At 57.0% G+C, this 16,494-nt stretch overlaps 1 protein-coding gene across 5 annotated transcripts in view; it reads right to left on the reverse strand.

Moving 5' to 3' along the window:
* CACNA2D2 (calcium voltage-gated channel auxiliary subunit alpha2delta 2) overlaps positions 1 to 12,274 on the reverse strand; it is a 138,238-nt gene extending 125,964 nt beyond the window's left edge. For all 5 annotated transcript variants that reach the window (XM_029242944.1, XM_029242943.1, XM_029242942.1 and 2 more), the window contains exon 1: positions 12,060 to 12,274. In XM_029242944.1, the coding sequence (XP_029098777.1) occupies positions 12,060 to 12,274 (215 nt within the window). The remainder of the gene's footprint in view (positions 1 to 12,059) is intronic.
* Between the last annotated feature and the right edge of the window lie 4,220 nt (positions 12,275 to 16,494).

Genomic DNA, 16,494 nt, shown 5'->3' on the forward strand with positions numbered 1-16,494 from the left:
TGTAAATCACTCGGCTTAATGTCCTCTGGGATTGTTCCCCGCCACCCCTCCCCAGCCACTCTGTGCCGGTGAATGTGGGGCTGCAGGGCATCAGGCAGGTGGGGCCCCAGTCACGCACTGTGGGCAGCCCAAGGCACCCCAGGTGCTAGGAGGCACTGTGCAGGGGTGCAGCAGCCTCAGGGAGCACGGCAGCAGGAGAGGGATGGGGCCTGACTGGAGCTTCGGGAACTGGGGCTGGATCCATGTAGGCAAGCCTCTCCCCCACCCCACCCCTGCCCCTTATCCTTGTCCCCCTGTCAGCGGCTTACTCTCAGAGGAAGATGGGTCCTGATGCTCTCCCCGGGCCCCCACAGCCCTGACCAGGGGAGGCCCAAGGCCTTAGGAATAGCTGGAGACCCTGAGAGGGCCTGTCAGAATTCAGTCTGGAGTAGGGGCTGTGTCTCATCACCACTTGGATGCTGCCTAGAGCACCAGTCATGTGTGGTTATTATTTATTTGGCCTCACTTCCATTTCTTCCTTGCTGACGATCTCTCCCACGGACTGTGAGCTCCCCGAGAGCAGCCCTGGCACACAGCTAAGGTTTGGAGAGGAGACTCAGGCGGGGCAGGGGCCGTCAGGAGGCGGGTCCTGAAACATGGGAGGGCCATGGAGCAATCAGCAGTGTGGATGAGGCATACGCAAGTGTCAACACAGAGGGGCAGTTGGGAAGGAGTAGGGCAGCTGGCTGAGGAAGCCTGGCGATCTCCCTGGAACAGGCTGCAGACTCTGGCCACTGGCCACATGTACAGTGAACAGCTGCCCCCCAACAGGTACAATGGCCAGAATACTCCCCAGAACCAGTACACTGGTCCCCACCCCCTTTCTCTGGAAGCCTCAGTTCTCCTTGCTGGCAGAGCAGCGCAGGGGGAGGGGTCCTATGTTTACCTTCCTATCCTCTATGGCCTTGGCTTTCCACCTTGGCTCACCTGAGTGGCTCTGGAAATATCCTGATGCCCAGGCCCTGCCCCACAAAATTAAATAACACAGCCCATGGGGCCCTGGACCCCACCTTCATCTCTCTCCCCCGAGCAGCCCTTGGAGGCAGCCTCTTGGCTGGGGCATCCCTTGTAAGAGAGCCGCAGGAAGGTGTGTGGGGTGGCCTTTGTTCTGTCGCACCAGCAAAGCCAGGGCCATGTGGGACCCTGTCCCAGAACATGTAAAAGCTGTTCCAGCTTTCAGAGACGTAACCAGCTTGGCCTGTAGACACCTGTGCTGACTCTCTGTTCAGCAAACATTTTTTGAGCACTTGGTGTGCGCTAGCCTAGAGCTCAAGCCAAGGACAGGTGGTCGTGACCCCTGCCCACCCTCCAGGCACACAGTCTGGAAGGGGAGGCAGCAGGTCTACTGCAACACAAGAATAGGAGTGACTTCAGGGGGCCTAGGAAGCCCCTGTCCCACATAGGGAAGTCAGGGGAGGCTTCAGGGAGCAGTGACTCCCAGTCAAGCACTAAGGGACAGGCAGAGGTCCGCCAGACCATAGGCAGGGTCCTGCTTGGGACTGGCAGGGCCCTTTGCAGCCCACCCTACCTCTCCCCTGCTTACTCAACTCTCAGTTCATAATGGGTGCTTGTTAAGCCCCCATGGAAGGAGATGGCTGCTGCCCCGGTGCTGCCGGTCCTGAGAGCAGAGATCCCCTCCTGTGCCCACCACCATGCCGATCAGAAGCAGCCCCCTTGGCCATGGTCTCCATAGCACCAGCTTACAGGGCAGGACAGAGATGGCAGCTATGCAGATGGGGTGGCAGGGGAGCATCGTCATCAGCTGCAGAAGAATCCATCACTTTAGAGGGTCCTGGGTATGATGAAGACACTGAGGCTGGAGGGGGAGAGCAGGTGGCTTGCCCAGACTCCCACAGTAAGCTGGAGACGGGCCAGGGCTAGGGTGGAGTAGTAAGAAATTGAGACAAGAAGGGTAGAGGGACAGATGTGATGGAAGAATATAGGAGGGTTGGGTACCCTGAGGGTCCTGTGGTCAGGGGCCTCCCTGGAGGAGGTGAGCTGCAGAAGGGCTATGTACAGCAGTGGCTGAATGCTCAAACCCAAGCACTGGGGTGTGAAACCACTCACCGTCTGTGTGATTTCAGCATCACTTAGCCCTGCTGAACCTCAATTTTTCTTATCTGTGAAATGGGAATAAAAATGGACTGATCTCATTGGACAGCATATGTGAAATATAGCACCCGAGGCTAAGATCACAGTGATTGATGATGTAGTTAAAATTACTTCCTTTACAAATGTTTCCTTGAACATGGACACTCTCCCTTTCCTTCCCCCTCCCACCTTCTTCCTCTTGTCAGGCCTCTTGTCTGACCCTGAAGCACATCCTGCCTCCCCATTCTCCATCACTCCCCCTCTTCTTGCTAACAAACCCAAGTCTGCAAGAATCTCTCCCTCCTCCAGTCCCAAGGTGACCCCATCCTTAGCTCAAGGGTAAATCCTCATTAGCCTGAGCCAATCACAATGCACCTTCCTGATTGCCAGTGATTGGTTTAGAGTAGACATGTGACCCAGTGCTAGCCAATGAGGTGTGAGGGGAAATTGGCTAGGGGCTTCTGGGTGAGGTTTTCTAGCCTCCTTTTAAGAGGAACCCAGAGGAAACATCTCCTCTTTTACTCCTAATGTCTGGTACATATGATGCCTGGAGCTGTGGCAGCCATCTTGTTGCCATGAAGGACGTCAGTCAAGGACAGACAGCCAGCCACACCAAAAGTAAGGCCAGCCAGGCAGAGTGCAGGTGAAGGCTTGGTCCTCAATGACAGCCTATACGTACCCACCTCTGAGCTCCCTGCCAGAGGGCCTAACCATGATGAAAAAAATTAATGTGCTGGGATTTCCAAGGAGTGCACAGAAGCAGCCTCTTTTCCTTGCAGCCATTCCTTGGACTCAGTTTTTGAAGGATCAGTAGTCAGCTCAATGCCTACTCCTGGAAAGGCCTCTACGAACTGGGCACAGAGCTGGGGGAGAGGCACAGGGTGATAGGAGAGGCCCACAAGGGGTAGGGAGCCAGAGGAGGGCAATGATCTAGAGGGCTTCTTGGCCCAGTAGAAGGCTGGCTGAGCAGGCCAGCCTGGTATAGGGACACAGCCAGAAGGTGGAGAGGCCAGAGCTCCTACCAGGACTTGCAAGTGGCTTGGCCTGGCTGGAGTCTAGTCACAGGGCTAGTGGCCAGAGACCAGAGCCAGCCCAGGAGGGCCCTCAAATGCTAGGTGAGAAGTGGGGCTCTGCCCATGGCAGACTTCCGGGGTGCAAGGTCATAGCTTGCCCTCAATGAGAGATACTGCAGCATGCCTGGCAGGTCCGGGAAAGGAAGGGAAGACGCCTAGGTTCTCACCATGCCCACCTTAGCCTCAGCTCACAGGGAGAAAGGAGAAATGTCCGTCTGTGAGAGCCCTCAGTGCAGAGGCCTGTTCTGCCAGCTCATTTCTCTTTTCTAATAAATGAAGTTGTGGGGGCAGGGCTGAGGTGGGTTGTTTTGTTGTTTGTTTGTTGGAACCGGCAGCAGCACCAGGCCTGACCTTTAAGGCTTCAAATGTAGCATTTCAGGCAGCGCCAGAGGGAGGAGAACATAGGCTGAGCAGGGAAGTTATCAAGGCTAAATGCCACGTCAGCCATGTCAGGCTGGAAACTCGCAGCAGAGCAGGGGCCTCTACCCATCTGAGGAACATTCCAACCCATTCGTGCCCACCCGGCGACAAAGCTGTCCTTTCCATGGGTACCCTGAAAGCCTCACTGACTCTAAAACGGCAAAGGGCACCAAGGTCTGCCCCAAAGAAACACCAGAAGCTGGGGGCCCACACCACAGGCACCTTGCTCTGCAGGGTTTGCCAAAAGAGGCCTCAAATCACTCCCGCATCTCATGGCAAGAATGTTTTTATTTAAGATAATCAGTTGTACATCATAGTGCAAAGATGGCTGAACGGGGAGCATCCTTTGAGCAGCCTGTACTGAGCCCTGGGTGGGGGACTGGGCCCTGCCCGCAGAATGTATGTAGCCAGCAGAAATGTGGGGCCTGAAGGCTCCTTCCCACCACTCAGACATCAATTTCCCTGTCTGTACAACGGAGGTATCTAGGTCCCCAGGGGCTTCTGTGGCTGGGATATTCCTTCCCAAATCAGGGACCCAGGCAAGGCCCATTATTGCCCAAGGAGATGGTCGCACTCAGGCTCCCTGCCCCCATAGGGACCCTCACAAGCCCTGTAGGTGCCCAAGCCCTTTGCAGAAGTCCCCTCCAGAGATACCTAGGATGCTGGGCCATCCTAACACTGACAACACACAGGCCCTGAGAATGCCGGGAAAGCTCTCAGACATCAGAATCCATCAGCTCAGGGCCCACAGAGCCAAGGGCCAGCACCCAGCACAGGGCACTCAGACAGCCTTGTTTATGAAGACCCAGTAGGCAAAAATTCATCCTTGAAAGGAAGAGCTTTGCTGGAGGCATCCCAAATAGAGGAACATGAGGGCATCATCAAGCTGAAGCTTTTATACCCAAATTATGCCTGCAGCTGACTGTACAAATGTCTTGCTAGGAGCAAGAACCCCAAACCTACAGCAGATGCTTCAAGGGATGCCAGTCTCCCACCCTTGAGTGTGCAAGTGAGAAGCACACACTCCAAGATTGAAAAACTGCCAGGCCAAGGTCACACAGCAAGGGTTTCCAGATTCCACATCGGAAGGGCTGTTAGCAAAGATGCTTTGTTTCACAAAGGACTCACCAAGCTTCGCAGAGTCCCAAGTCCTCCGGCACATCTAAATACCATTCTATTTGCAAAAATTTGAATTACAAGGATGCAGCCTCTGTGTGTTTCCCTTGCAGACAGTCATCGAGCCAGTTGGTAGATGATCAGACTTCCCAGCTCAGCCTTAACTCAGGCTGTTCTTGACATAAAAGTTTGTGAAACACTGGTCCTAACAAACAGGTGGCTTTATTTCCCACTGCCAACATTTGCCCAGCTGAGCCCTGGCATTAACTTCAAAGGGGGGCTCAGAAGGTGAGCACTGGGAGCGCATTCTGGGTGCAGAGATAAACCGTACATATGCCCACACATACATATGCACACCCACGCACAAGCACACACCCACATTCGCATTCATAGGCACACACACAGGCACGTACCAACACCTGTGTATACACATGCGCAGGCATGTACACACAACCTGCACATATACACGAAGCACACTCACACACGCGGGCACACACATTTACATGCACTCACATAAGCACATCTTCATATACAAATGGACACTCACAAGTGTGCACACAACGTGAACATATCCAACACATGTGCACAAACACATAGAAGAGCACAGACATATAGACACTTCCACACACAAGCTTACATGTGCACACAGGCCAAGGCAAGGACCAAGCACAGGAGGAAGGGCCCAGAAACCACAATGGAGCCTCAGGTTCCTGTAGGGCCTGGCTGGGTGGCAGGCGCTATGGGCAACGGGACAGGTGCCTGGCACTCAGAGTACGGGCCCAGCTGGACTGAGAACCCTCATAGATCCAGTCAGAATCCACACGCCCTTGTCATGCATCCCTCATGACCTTTCACACCCCAACCCAATGAGGCAGTGTGATCAAGGGAACCCTGTTTTACAGATGAGGCCCCAAGACCCAGAGAGGCTGAGGAAGTTCCCAAGGTCACACAGCTGGTGAGAGGTGTGGCAGAGTCTCAGTGTGTGTCAACAGGGGACTCATTCAGAAAGATTTGTCCAGCAGGGAAGGAAGGCACCAAGGCGGGAACAAGGGGCCCAGGGTCTAAGGGGAGCGGGAAAGAGGGGCAGAGGGGGTGACTTCTCCCCCTTTTTACCCACTCCTTTCCCCTTTGTTTAATGAGTCACTTCCAAGGTAGGGAGAGATGCTTAATAATCAGCAGGAAAGACTTCCCGTGCCCCTCCCTCTCTGCTAAACAATTAGGCTGATCAGAGCTCAAAGTGGGTCACTCTGAGAAGCAGCTTTGAGACACCCAAGGTGTGGCCAGAGGCCAGTATGGGAGGTGCAGGCTCCTCACACTGGGGGAGATGGGGCTCAGCTGGGCTAGGGTCAGGTCTCACCCCACAGCTAGAGCAAAGTGTGGAGAGGAGCAGGAAGACCTTGGACCTGTCTTCTTAGGCGACTGCAATGTCAGAGTCACAAGGTAATGGAAGAGAGGAAACTGAGGCCCAGAGAGTAGAGGAGACTGTCCAAGGTCACCACCATGCAAGCTACCAGCTGAAAGGACTGGGTTGGGACTGCCTCTGACAGAGGCCCTCCAGAACCAGGCCAACCCAAGGTGGGGACCCTCAGGTCCCCCATGTGAAGATTTCCCACCATGTAATCCCAGCTAGACAGGGTTTTCTGCTCTGTAAGGCCAGATCCCTCACAGGCTCAGTCATCAGAACCAGCAGTGGCCAGGGGTCCAGCAGGCTGGACTAGCCCCAGAAGGAGGGGGCCCAGGTGAGGTGGGAGGGGAACTAGGTGGTCCGTGAGCAGGACCAGGGCCAGGGACACCAAACCAACGGCCTGAGTCCCACAGTGGCAGGGCAGGGCTTGGCTGAGTGCTGCCCCAGCTCCTGCCTATGTGGACCTAAGTGACAGCATCCCTGAGTCCCTTGCAAGCCCCCCATGGGCATATCAATCCGCATGGTCACTTGCACCGCCAACTCCCCCGCAACTCTTAGCCACAGGCAGCTCAGAAGGCTCTTCAGGTTATACAGGACAAGAGAGGAAGTGAAAGGAAAAAAAGCAAAAACCACACATACACCTCTCTCTGGGAATACGAATATTGATTCTGTACCTTCTTGTTTAGACAGTAGGCACCAGGAAAAAAAACCAACCTGACACTGAGAGAAGCTCCCCAGTTGGCTGAAGGGATGCAGCCAGGGGTGGGAAAGCCCCCCACACTTGCCTTTAGAGCACCCTAGGCCTTGGTCTCCCTCCCCAGGCCTGAGGCCCCTGAGCCCTCACGAAGGACAGAGGTCACCTGTTCCCGAGGCAGATACTGAATCTGGAAGCCAGCGAGGTTGGAACTGGGTCGGGGGAGGAAAAAGAGACCACCCCCCACCCAGAGACAGCACCACCCTCCAAGGCAGGGCACACGCCACATGCCGGCCTGCTTTGACTCCCAAACCCCCAGCTGCCCCCGAATAGTTTCCTAGCAAATAGAACCCTGGTTCCCCAGCCCCCCAGACCCCTCTTGTCCACACAACATGAAAACCCCAGCACCTATAAGGTCCAAGCCCTCTGAAATCCCCTCGGGCTTGAAAAACCTGCCACGGGACTAGAGCACCCGGCCTCAGGTTTCCATGAACAGCCTCCACCCCCACGCCCCTGGCCCCTCTCTCTGGAATCCTACTGGAATCTGGAGGGGGAGATGGTGTCTCAGAGTCTCAAGATGAAGTCCCTCTTGCCCACCCCTGCACGGCAGGCATGCCCGGCACATGACTCGAAGCCTCTGAAAGGGGGAAAACCTGGACTGGGGGGCTCCATGATCGCCTGTGTACACGTGGGAGGGGGTGGAGGTAGGTACAGGGCCTATGAGCACCGGGCTGGCAGGGTGGCCATGGGCCAAGAAAGGCCTCCTCAGGGTTGCCTGAGACCCAGAAGAAGACAAAGGGACAGAGCAGGAAAGGTTACAGTTGGGAGCCTAGGCGTCCCTCACATGTCTTAAGCCTCTTCATTTTCTTCCAAACACCCAGGCTTTGAGTCCCTACCCCAACTTCTTGGTCCCCTGCCCAGATGTGCCCAGCCCCCTGGCAGGACAGTTAAGTGTCTGACAGATTAGTCCTCTCCCTGCCCTGCCCCTGGTAGCTGTGGGGCTTTGGGCAGGTCCCTTCATCTTTCTGAGTCTCAGTCTCCCCATCTGTGGGATGGGCATGACCATGGGGTCTGAGGACGTAATGTGGACAAGGGGCCTGGCCTGAGCTCAGTGAGGGGAGGCCACCATTAGCCTGGTGACATCCCCCACCATAATCAAGCTGGGCTTCAGGGAATGGGGGAGGGAGGTGGCCCAGTGCTCGTCCTCACGGAGCTGATATCCCTGTGGGTGGGTACAGCCTGAGCTAGTGGCACAACCCAGAGGCCTCTGGAAGGTGTGGGTATGAGACACTGAAGGAAGGATCTAAACCCCTGAGAAAAGCACGCAGTGATGAGGGGACAGCATAAGCAAAGCAGAGGGATAGGAAGGCGCTCAGTCCATGGGAGGAATGTGAAAAGATTGGTGGATGGGGGCCCATCAGGCTGTAGCATCAGGGGTTGTTAATGCTATCAATAGCTACCATGACTCCCACCCATGGAACCCTCCCTGCTCACCTGAGGTGACACCCTCTCCCACTAATTCTCACCACCAGCCTCTTAAGCAGATTCTATTATCTTATTTGGGGAAACAGAGGCAAGGTCATCCCAATGGGGAGGGTCAGCTCTGGATACCAAAGCTTGAGCCTGCAGGGCCCACACCTGACACCCACCATGTCCCCAAACTGCCTCCTCCCAGGAGCTGGCAGGGACAACCTGCACACAGGCATAGGGGAGAAGGAGGCACCGAGGGCAGAAGTGCTCACTCCACTTGTGAGTCAGTCTCTCCTCGGAGACACCAGTGTGACAAAGAATCTGAGGGAGACTCACCCGCACACTATGAGGGGGCTCGTCTTAAAACAGGCTACTCCCTTCTCAGGGGCTAGCTTGACATAGTTGGCCCAGTAAAGGTGGGTCCTGCAGGGGGAAAGCAGACAAGGGTCCCCCAGCCCCCATCCTCAACGCTAGGAGGGATGTGAGCCAGTTGTAGCAGCAGCCAGCCGTAAAGCCTCAGCCCCCTCCTCCTTCCTGCAAAAGCTGTTGGCAGGTTGTTGGGGAAATGGGGGACCCAGATGCGTGATGTTGCCTCCCTCTAATACGGAGAGCTACAGGGGGGTGAAGACGTGGGCTTGGAGGCCCAGACAGACACACGTCACCCACCATTAACCATAGCTATAGTGACGCATGCCCTGTCGTGGACACTCAGGAAAAGGCGCACGTACTCTGGCTGTCATTAATCTGCTGGGGGGCCCAGACCCCTCGGGCTCCTTTCTGCTCCCCACCAACCCACCTACCCACTCCCAGAGGAAGGGAGGTACTGGCCAGCACCATCACTGGGGAAGAGTGGGGCTAAGAGGGTGCAGCCACCCAGGCACCTCAGCAGGACCCACAGAGGGTACAGAGAAACCCAGGAATGCTGGAGAACAGGGGACAGAGGTCCAATAGAGATGACAGAAGAGGTGGGCAGGGCAGAGTGGACACAGAGAGATGAGACGGACGGGCAAGGAAGTGGGGGGAGGGGGATAGGAGAAGAGATGAGAGACCAAAGAAGGGGGCAGGGAGGGGGAAGGCGACTGACAGAATTGGAAAAGGCGACTGACAGAAAAGGAAAAGGCACAAGGAGAGGCAAAGCAGTGAGGGCTGCCCCTCAGCCAGCAGCAAACAGGAAACAGGAGGAAGCAGGTAAAACAGAGAGTGTGTGCTCTGACTCCGTCTCCCCCTACCTCACCCCAGACACATGAGTGCACATATGCACACACATGCGCCTGTGCACACGTGGCCTTCCCTTGTTTGAAAACCTGATCCAGGTCCAGGTGGGGTGAGAGGGCACCCCCCCCCAAACCAAAGGTCTGTCCTCCCTCCATCAGTAACTCCTCTGCCCTCCTCCATCCACCTGGAGGAGGTGGCAAAGGGTCTGCTTTGCCTGGTGGGCAGACAGCCATGTTGCCGAAGCGATTACAGAAATAACGGCCACCGGACCCTAAACCCACACTTGCTTAAAACCCAGCAGCTTGCAAAGCTGGGCCCTGTCGCACTGCCAGACACTAAGGAGGAAATGACTTTCCCATCAAGGGCCCTCTCCACTGAGGGGTCGTCACCCTAGTGCCGTGAAGCTGAGGGTCCCACTGCCCACCTCAGAAAGCCACCTGTACCTGTTTCAAAGTCCCTTCCTAGCCTGGCCATGCTAACCCAGGAGAGTTCAGGGAGGCCACTGGCCCCGAACAGCCCCAGGGCAGCAGCCTCAGCCTTTCATGTCAGCTCAACAAAAGTCCCAACTCCAACTAAGCATGGTCATGCAGGGGAACGTGGGGGAGGGACCCCCACTCAATTCCTCCCCCTTCCTGCCTCCAAGGATCAATGGGCGTTTGCATCCGCGGGACCAGGGCAGCTGAAGGGCGCTGGCTGTCACCGCCAGCCCTGCGTGTTGTCACACCATTAGTCACCTCCCCCTGGACCCTTGGAGCTGTACAGCCCCCACCCCACCCCCACTCTCATTCTCTAATTATGGTTTTCAAGATGTGTCCCAAACCCTGAAATTAGTTCCAACTATATCGACAAGCGAAGGGCGTCCAGCTGAAAATGTGCCACTGCCATCACACCCGCCTCCCCATCTTCTGGCTGGGGACAGAGGGACAGGTGTCCTCTCTGGTCAGGGTATCACAAATGTAACATGCAGGCTCGGCAGCCATCTGACCCACCGCAGGTTACAAGGAGAGGGAGCAAGGTGGGAAGAGGTGAAAAGAGACGTCCACTTAAACCTTCACTCAAGGAGCTACGAAACGGCAAGGGGAAAAAATAACTGTGTCTTGACTTTGAGGAAAAAAGAACAACAAAAGAATAATGCTTTTGCTCTTTTTAAACACTGTGGCTTAAGTCCATTTTCATCACAGCAAATGAAAGACAACAATGCACCCACAAGCCTTGAACTTCCATAGGATTCTCTTCCCCCTGGGCACACCCCACATACACACACGAAAAATCCAGACAGCTGACAGAGGACACGTCCGTGTAGCACCTGTAATTTGCCTATTGATCACCCGCCTGAGCACAGCCAGGCTGTTTGAGGAGAGAGATGACAAGACGGAGAGAGACTCAGGCAGTGCCTTTCCTGAGTTTGATTTTTCCTCATCTGGGAGAACCTACAAGCTGGAGTAGGCAGAACCAGGGGCCCCTACCCTTGGGCAGAACTGGTCTAATGACGCAGAGCCAGCCTTTCCCTTTCCATGAGGACAGACCCTTCCTCTTGGCCACTAGCAGCCCGGCTACTCATTTCCCAAAACCCCTGTGTGGTCACTGGTGCAGGAGTCCAGGACAGGTGGCTCCTCAGAGCGAGAGACAAATAACAGACAGCAAGGTGGTCACCGTGCCCCAAAGCCACAGGGGTGTCTGGGCACTGACATAAGGCTGGGTCATGGTGCCCATAGAAACAGCTGCTGTCCTAAAGGCCACATGCACTGAATACCCATTTGCAGCCCCAGATGCATCTGGCCAAGCTCACCCAGAGGAGGAAGCCCGAGTTTCCAGGCTCCTGGGGAGGGAGAGAAGGCTCAGAAGGACCACGGAAAACCAGCAGAAGCTGGCAGGGCCAAGAGATGCTATTACCCTGTTGGCAGGGGCAGGCGGGGGTCCTCCCTGCCATTCACCTTCTGCCTCCACCCCGGCACCTTCACCTCCCAATTGGGCTCTCCAGGGGACCCTTCCCCCAGGTTTAGTGGCGGGGGCAAGAACAGGGGACACTCACCTCTTCTGTGGCACTGGCCAAACAGTAAGGTGCTCGCATCCTCTGCATCCAGCCCTCCCCCTCAAAGGAAAAGGCCAATGAAAACAAGTGTGGAGGTGCCCCCCACCTCTGGATCTAAAGCGCCAGGTTTCTACCCGGGAGGAGACATGAGGCAGTCGCTGGGCTCTGACTCCACCGGGCAGGGGTCGTTGGCCGCCCCCTCACCCAACCCCAGGTTTCCCCTCTCAACCCGACAGCGGCAAGGAAATCAGCTGGCAAGCTCGGACCCCCCAGAGATCTCGCTCTGTGCGGTTTGGGGGATGGGAGGGAGAAGGGGCACCGCGGGGAAGTTTCGCGACGCAGCCAGAAGCGCCGGGACCCCGGCTGCCCGCCCTCCGGGCTTGAGGCCGCCGCCCCCGGTCGCGGCGGGCGGCGGGACCCAGCGCCCCGGCCCGGGCGCGGGCTGGGGGACGGAGGGGGGCTCCGGGCTCGGCCGGGGTCCCGCGGCCGGCCGAGGCCACTTACGTGTGCTGCTGAGGAAAGCTGTAGGCAGAGGCGCCGGGGGCGGCGAGCAGCGGGAACAGCAGCAGCGGCGGCAGTAGCAGCGACAGCGGGCGCGGGGGCCGAGCCGCCGGCCGCCGGGCGCTGAGGCCGGGCCGCGAGCCGTGGCCGGGCCAGCTGAGCGCGGTCCGCGCCGGGCCGGGCAGAGAGGCGCCGCAGGTCCGAGCCGGCACCGCCATGTTTCCATTCAAGATGCGGCGCCGCGGGGAGGGGTGGGGGCGGCGGCGGCGGGGTAGGGGGGCGCGGGCGGCAGGCGGCAATAGCCTCTCCTCCTCCGCCGCCTTCTTCGCGCGGGGCCTCCGGGGCTGCCCGAGCCGCAGCACCTCTGCGGGCTTCGTGCTGCGATCTCTCCGCAGCGCTAGCTCGAAGCGCTCTGAGCGTCGGGTCCCGGACCAGCGCTCAAATAGCGGCCGCCGCCAACCTGCCGGCGCCGCCCTCCCCGCTCCCTCCCTCCTCCCCCCTTCCCCGGCCGGTCCGCCCCCGCGCGCCCCCGCCGCGGCCACGCGCCCGCCGCGGCCTGCGCTCCCCTCGCGCCTCCCTGAGCCGGCCCTGCTGGCCCGCGTGGCCGAACCGAGCCTGGGCACGCGCGTCTTGAGCCCCAGCCAAGTCCGAATTTCCAATGTGCGCCCTGCCGCACGCCTCAGACTGCGAAGAGTCCCCGGCAGGCGCATATTGACCGTGCCGGGGGTCGACCTTCAACAGGCTTAAGGCCTGGAGTCACAGGTTTAATGGTAGAATGGCAGGCTTCAGCAGAGACCACTGTAGAGGGCAATGGAGCTGAACTCATACCCCCAGGGGCTCCAGCTACCTTCAAGAGTCCTCTCTGGGGGAACTTGGGTCCCAAGGCTCTGACAGAAAGAAAAAGCCTGGGTGGGAACAGGTCCAGTTGCACAGTTGTGAGGGGCTGGGAATGGATGCAGCGCTCTGCAACCACTCATTTCACTTCCCTGGGCTAAGCGGGCACTGTGTGCAGACCAGCCCCAGCCCCCGAGGCTTGCACAGCCTCTATTTAAACTCCTCCAGTGCCAGTAAGCTCCCCCCTGCACAATCCAATCCCTTCTGTCCTGGAGGCTCCTGGCTCTCCCTTGCTGCCGGGAGAAGGCTGGGCTGGTGTCAGTTCTGACTCTGCGGCTTGTGGGCCTCTCAGAGTCTCAGTCTCCTCCCTTGTGAATGCTTGTGTGGGTGCCCACCCCCATCTCCAGGATAAAGTGAGAATGGAAGTGAGTTGCTTGGTAAATTGAAACACTCATGGTTGGGGGAGAGTATCCCTGAGATTCTGCTGAAGTTGCCCTGGGGCCCTGCTCTGCCCCTGGCACAGATAAGATGGGAGAATGCTTCCTACCAGCCTGGAACAGAGCAAGACCCTCTAAGCAGTAACTGCCCACAGATTCGGTGCCTAATATGAGTGAGGGCCAGTAACCACCTGAGCAAGAGCCCCCCACATTATGATATCTGGGTGAGTCTCCCATCACCTACTTACAAGTCAGCCTAAAGAGGATTTGCAGTGGAGGGGGAAGAGTGGTAACCCCTGGACTGAGGAGGGCAGAGCTACCCCTCTCACCCAGACAGTGGCAAGGGAATAGGGCTCAGGACAACCTTTACTTGCTCCTTATTCCTGCCTGGGCAGTCCTACCCCTGCCTACCCTCACAAGGCAGGGAGACAGCTTTGGAGTATCCTCCTTCTCTGACCTGAGTGAGTCTTCAGAGGCCAGACTGAGGCTTGCCGTAGGTCCCAAACATATTGTTAAATGAAGGCAGTGCCCTGGGCCCCAAACCCCTGATAGGCCTTGGGGACTGGTGAACAGGAGGGGCATAGTGGACTCTGGAAGGCCAAGCCAGACCAGTTCTATGCAGGACAAGGCAGATGCCTGATTGTGCAGATGTCCCCACCCCCACTTCTGGGCAGGGCAGTCCTTCCACCTGGACAGAATGATGGGGGCAGGGTGCGTCACAGAAGAATCAACAAGCTTGAGCTAACCTAACCAGCCCCCTCCTAGTCCCTCCTACTGACAGTTGTGTCTAGCACCTCTATCTCCCCCATGCCTAGGGAAGGGCTGGCCCATGGTACCCTCACCCATCTGTTTGCTGGATAAATGCCTGTGCTTATGGCCCCAGGGAACCAGCACAAAGGGCATCACCCCTCCTGGGTGCCCTCTGGGGTTAGGTGGGCACCTTCTCAAGGCCAGCTCTGCAGGGGCTGAGTGAGAAATGTCAGGGGCAGCCTCCCTGCCCTTTGGCACCAGGATGGCAGCACTATCCCCAAAGAGTGCCCAGGTCATCAGGTACCTGTACCCAGGCTGGGTGCAGCAAGTGGGCATTGGTAGTTGGGCATTTCAGTTCCAGCCTCCACAGATGTGCACCTAATTGAGGCCGCTGGTGCCGAGGGAAAGGCGGGAGATTTTGGTTGACAGGCCATTAAAGGAAGACAAATAAGGAGGGGAGGTAATTAAGAGTAAACGGGTAGTAAGAGTCTACACACTCCAACTTCAGAGGCTCACAACATCCTCGGTCTCCTGGCTCCTGGCTCCAGCCACAGGTTAAGATCATGGGAAGAAAAATCAAGACTTCCTAGCGAATAGGGGGACTTCCTGGGCAGGAATATTGACAGGCTTGGCAGCTACCCATCTGGCCAGATGTGCCTGTGCTAGAAGATGTAAGGCAGCAGGGGCAAGTAAAGGTGCAGCCAGCAGAGGGTGGCAGGGGGCCTGGCAGGTGCCAGTTCTGCATGTGGGCTGAGGGGAAGTCAGCTAAGCAAGCAAGAAGAGACTGAGAGGTGTTTATGGAAAACCTACTATGTGCCAAGCAAGTCCTGAGGGACGAGGAAGCCTATCAGGAATGTCCAGGACACCTGGGGCAGCAAGATCCCCACTTCAACCTGCCTACCTTCAGCCTCCCTGCCATCACCCTTTTGCTGCTCTATAAGCCAGTGGGTTGGAGAGCTCCTGGCTTTCTTGGAGTTTTACCCCTGCAGTTCCTTCTGCCTGGAACACACTCTCTCATCTCTACCACTTGAACCCAGAATGTTTATGAACCCATAAATACCACTTATGCCATGAAGCCTTCCTGGACTTCCCCTCAACTAGATAGGCTTCCCCACTCCAGTCCCTACTCTCCTGCCCCCTCCCCCCTGCCACACACACATGCAGCAGCCTCTGCCTTGGGTTCAGAAAAACACCTGCACCCAAGCTGGGGCCCCAAGTCTCCCTTGTCCCTGTCACCACCTCAGGGCCCCACACAGAGCCTGGCCATTGGGAGGGCACAGGAAGTGTTGACATAAGGACTTTTGAGTGGCATCTCCAGGAGCCTGGGGCTATGGTCTGGCCTGGGCGTAAGGAGTGATAGCTTTGGCCTCAGATATCACAGGTTATATCAGCAAATCACTTTGCCTCTCTGAGCCTTTGTTTCTTCATCCATATAATGGGAGATACGGTACCTGCAGGGATGGTCTGAAGACCCAAAACATGTAACACCCTAAGGGCAGGACTTGGTACTCTGCAAGGCCTTAATGAAGGGAAACCACAGAGAGACTCAGGCATCCCCAGGAAGGGGTTATGGTGACCAAAGAGCCTCAGGCTCCAGACTGAGGTCGAGACTCTGTCCTCTGTGCCCCCTCCCAGGCACCGGGGCCCTCAGAGTCCTCAGAACTCCCCTTGGGAGGACTCTGACCTGAACATCTTCCCCAGAGGAGTGAGAGGCCCCTCAGTGCCACCCCTGTGTTCTATACACAGTGATGTGTATGGCACAGAGACCCAGATGCTGGGTTTGCCCCCTCCCCTGAGGCCTTCATTCCACCGTGGCAAGAGAAAACGAGGACAAATAAAAAAGAGAAATTCTCCCCTCAGAAGAGCATTAGGTGTCTGAATGGCTTCCAAATAAATAAAAGTCTCCTCAGAGCCCCCGGCCAGCACTGACAGCAGCTCTAACTCTCCACGAGACGTGTTTTTCTGCCTCCAGGTGGAAGTGAAGAGTGTCAGCGGTGGGCGAAGTCAGGGTCTGAGGCGGCGGCCTTCCATCACCTCCTAACACCCCATCAACACCTCAGCAGAATGGCCACGGCAAATTGCCTCCTCTGATGGCCGCCCCTCCAGGCCCTCAGACAGCAGAGAGAAACAGGTGCTGGCCTCCCCCACCAAGGCCGGGAAAGAGCTTCCCGGTCAGCTCCTGTCCCTGAGCATTGCTGGGATCCAGTTGTCAATTCTGTGAACCACCCCTCCCTAACTTGCTCATTTTGCAAATGAGGAAACAGAGACAGAGGGCTCTGGCGACGGTGAATGAAACCAGCAAGCCGGGGATGTGTCCCTGAATGAGTTAGCTCTGCTCAATGTGAGGGCAGAGCGAGAGATGTTTCCTGAGAGGGGGCTCTCCAAGCGCAGGTCCACACCTCATGCTATCCACCTTC

The sequence above is a fragment of the Monodon monoceros genome, unplaced genomic scaffold, assembly GCF_005190385.1.
Source record: "Monodon monoceros isolate NGI ecotype Baffin Bay Population unplaced genomic scaffold, NGI_Narwhal_1 Super_Scaffold_3, whole genome shotgun sequence".
Taxonomy (NCBI): domain Eukaryota; kingdom Metazoa; phylum Chordata; class Mammalia; order Artiodactyla; family Monodontidae; genus Monodon; species Monodon monoceros.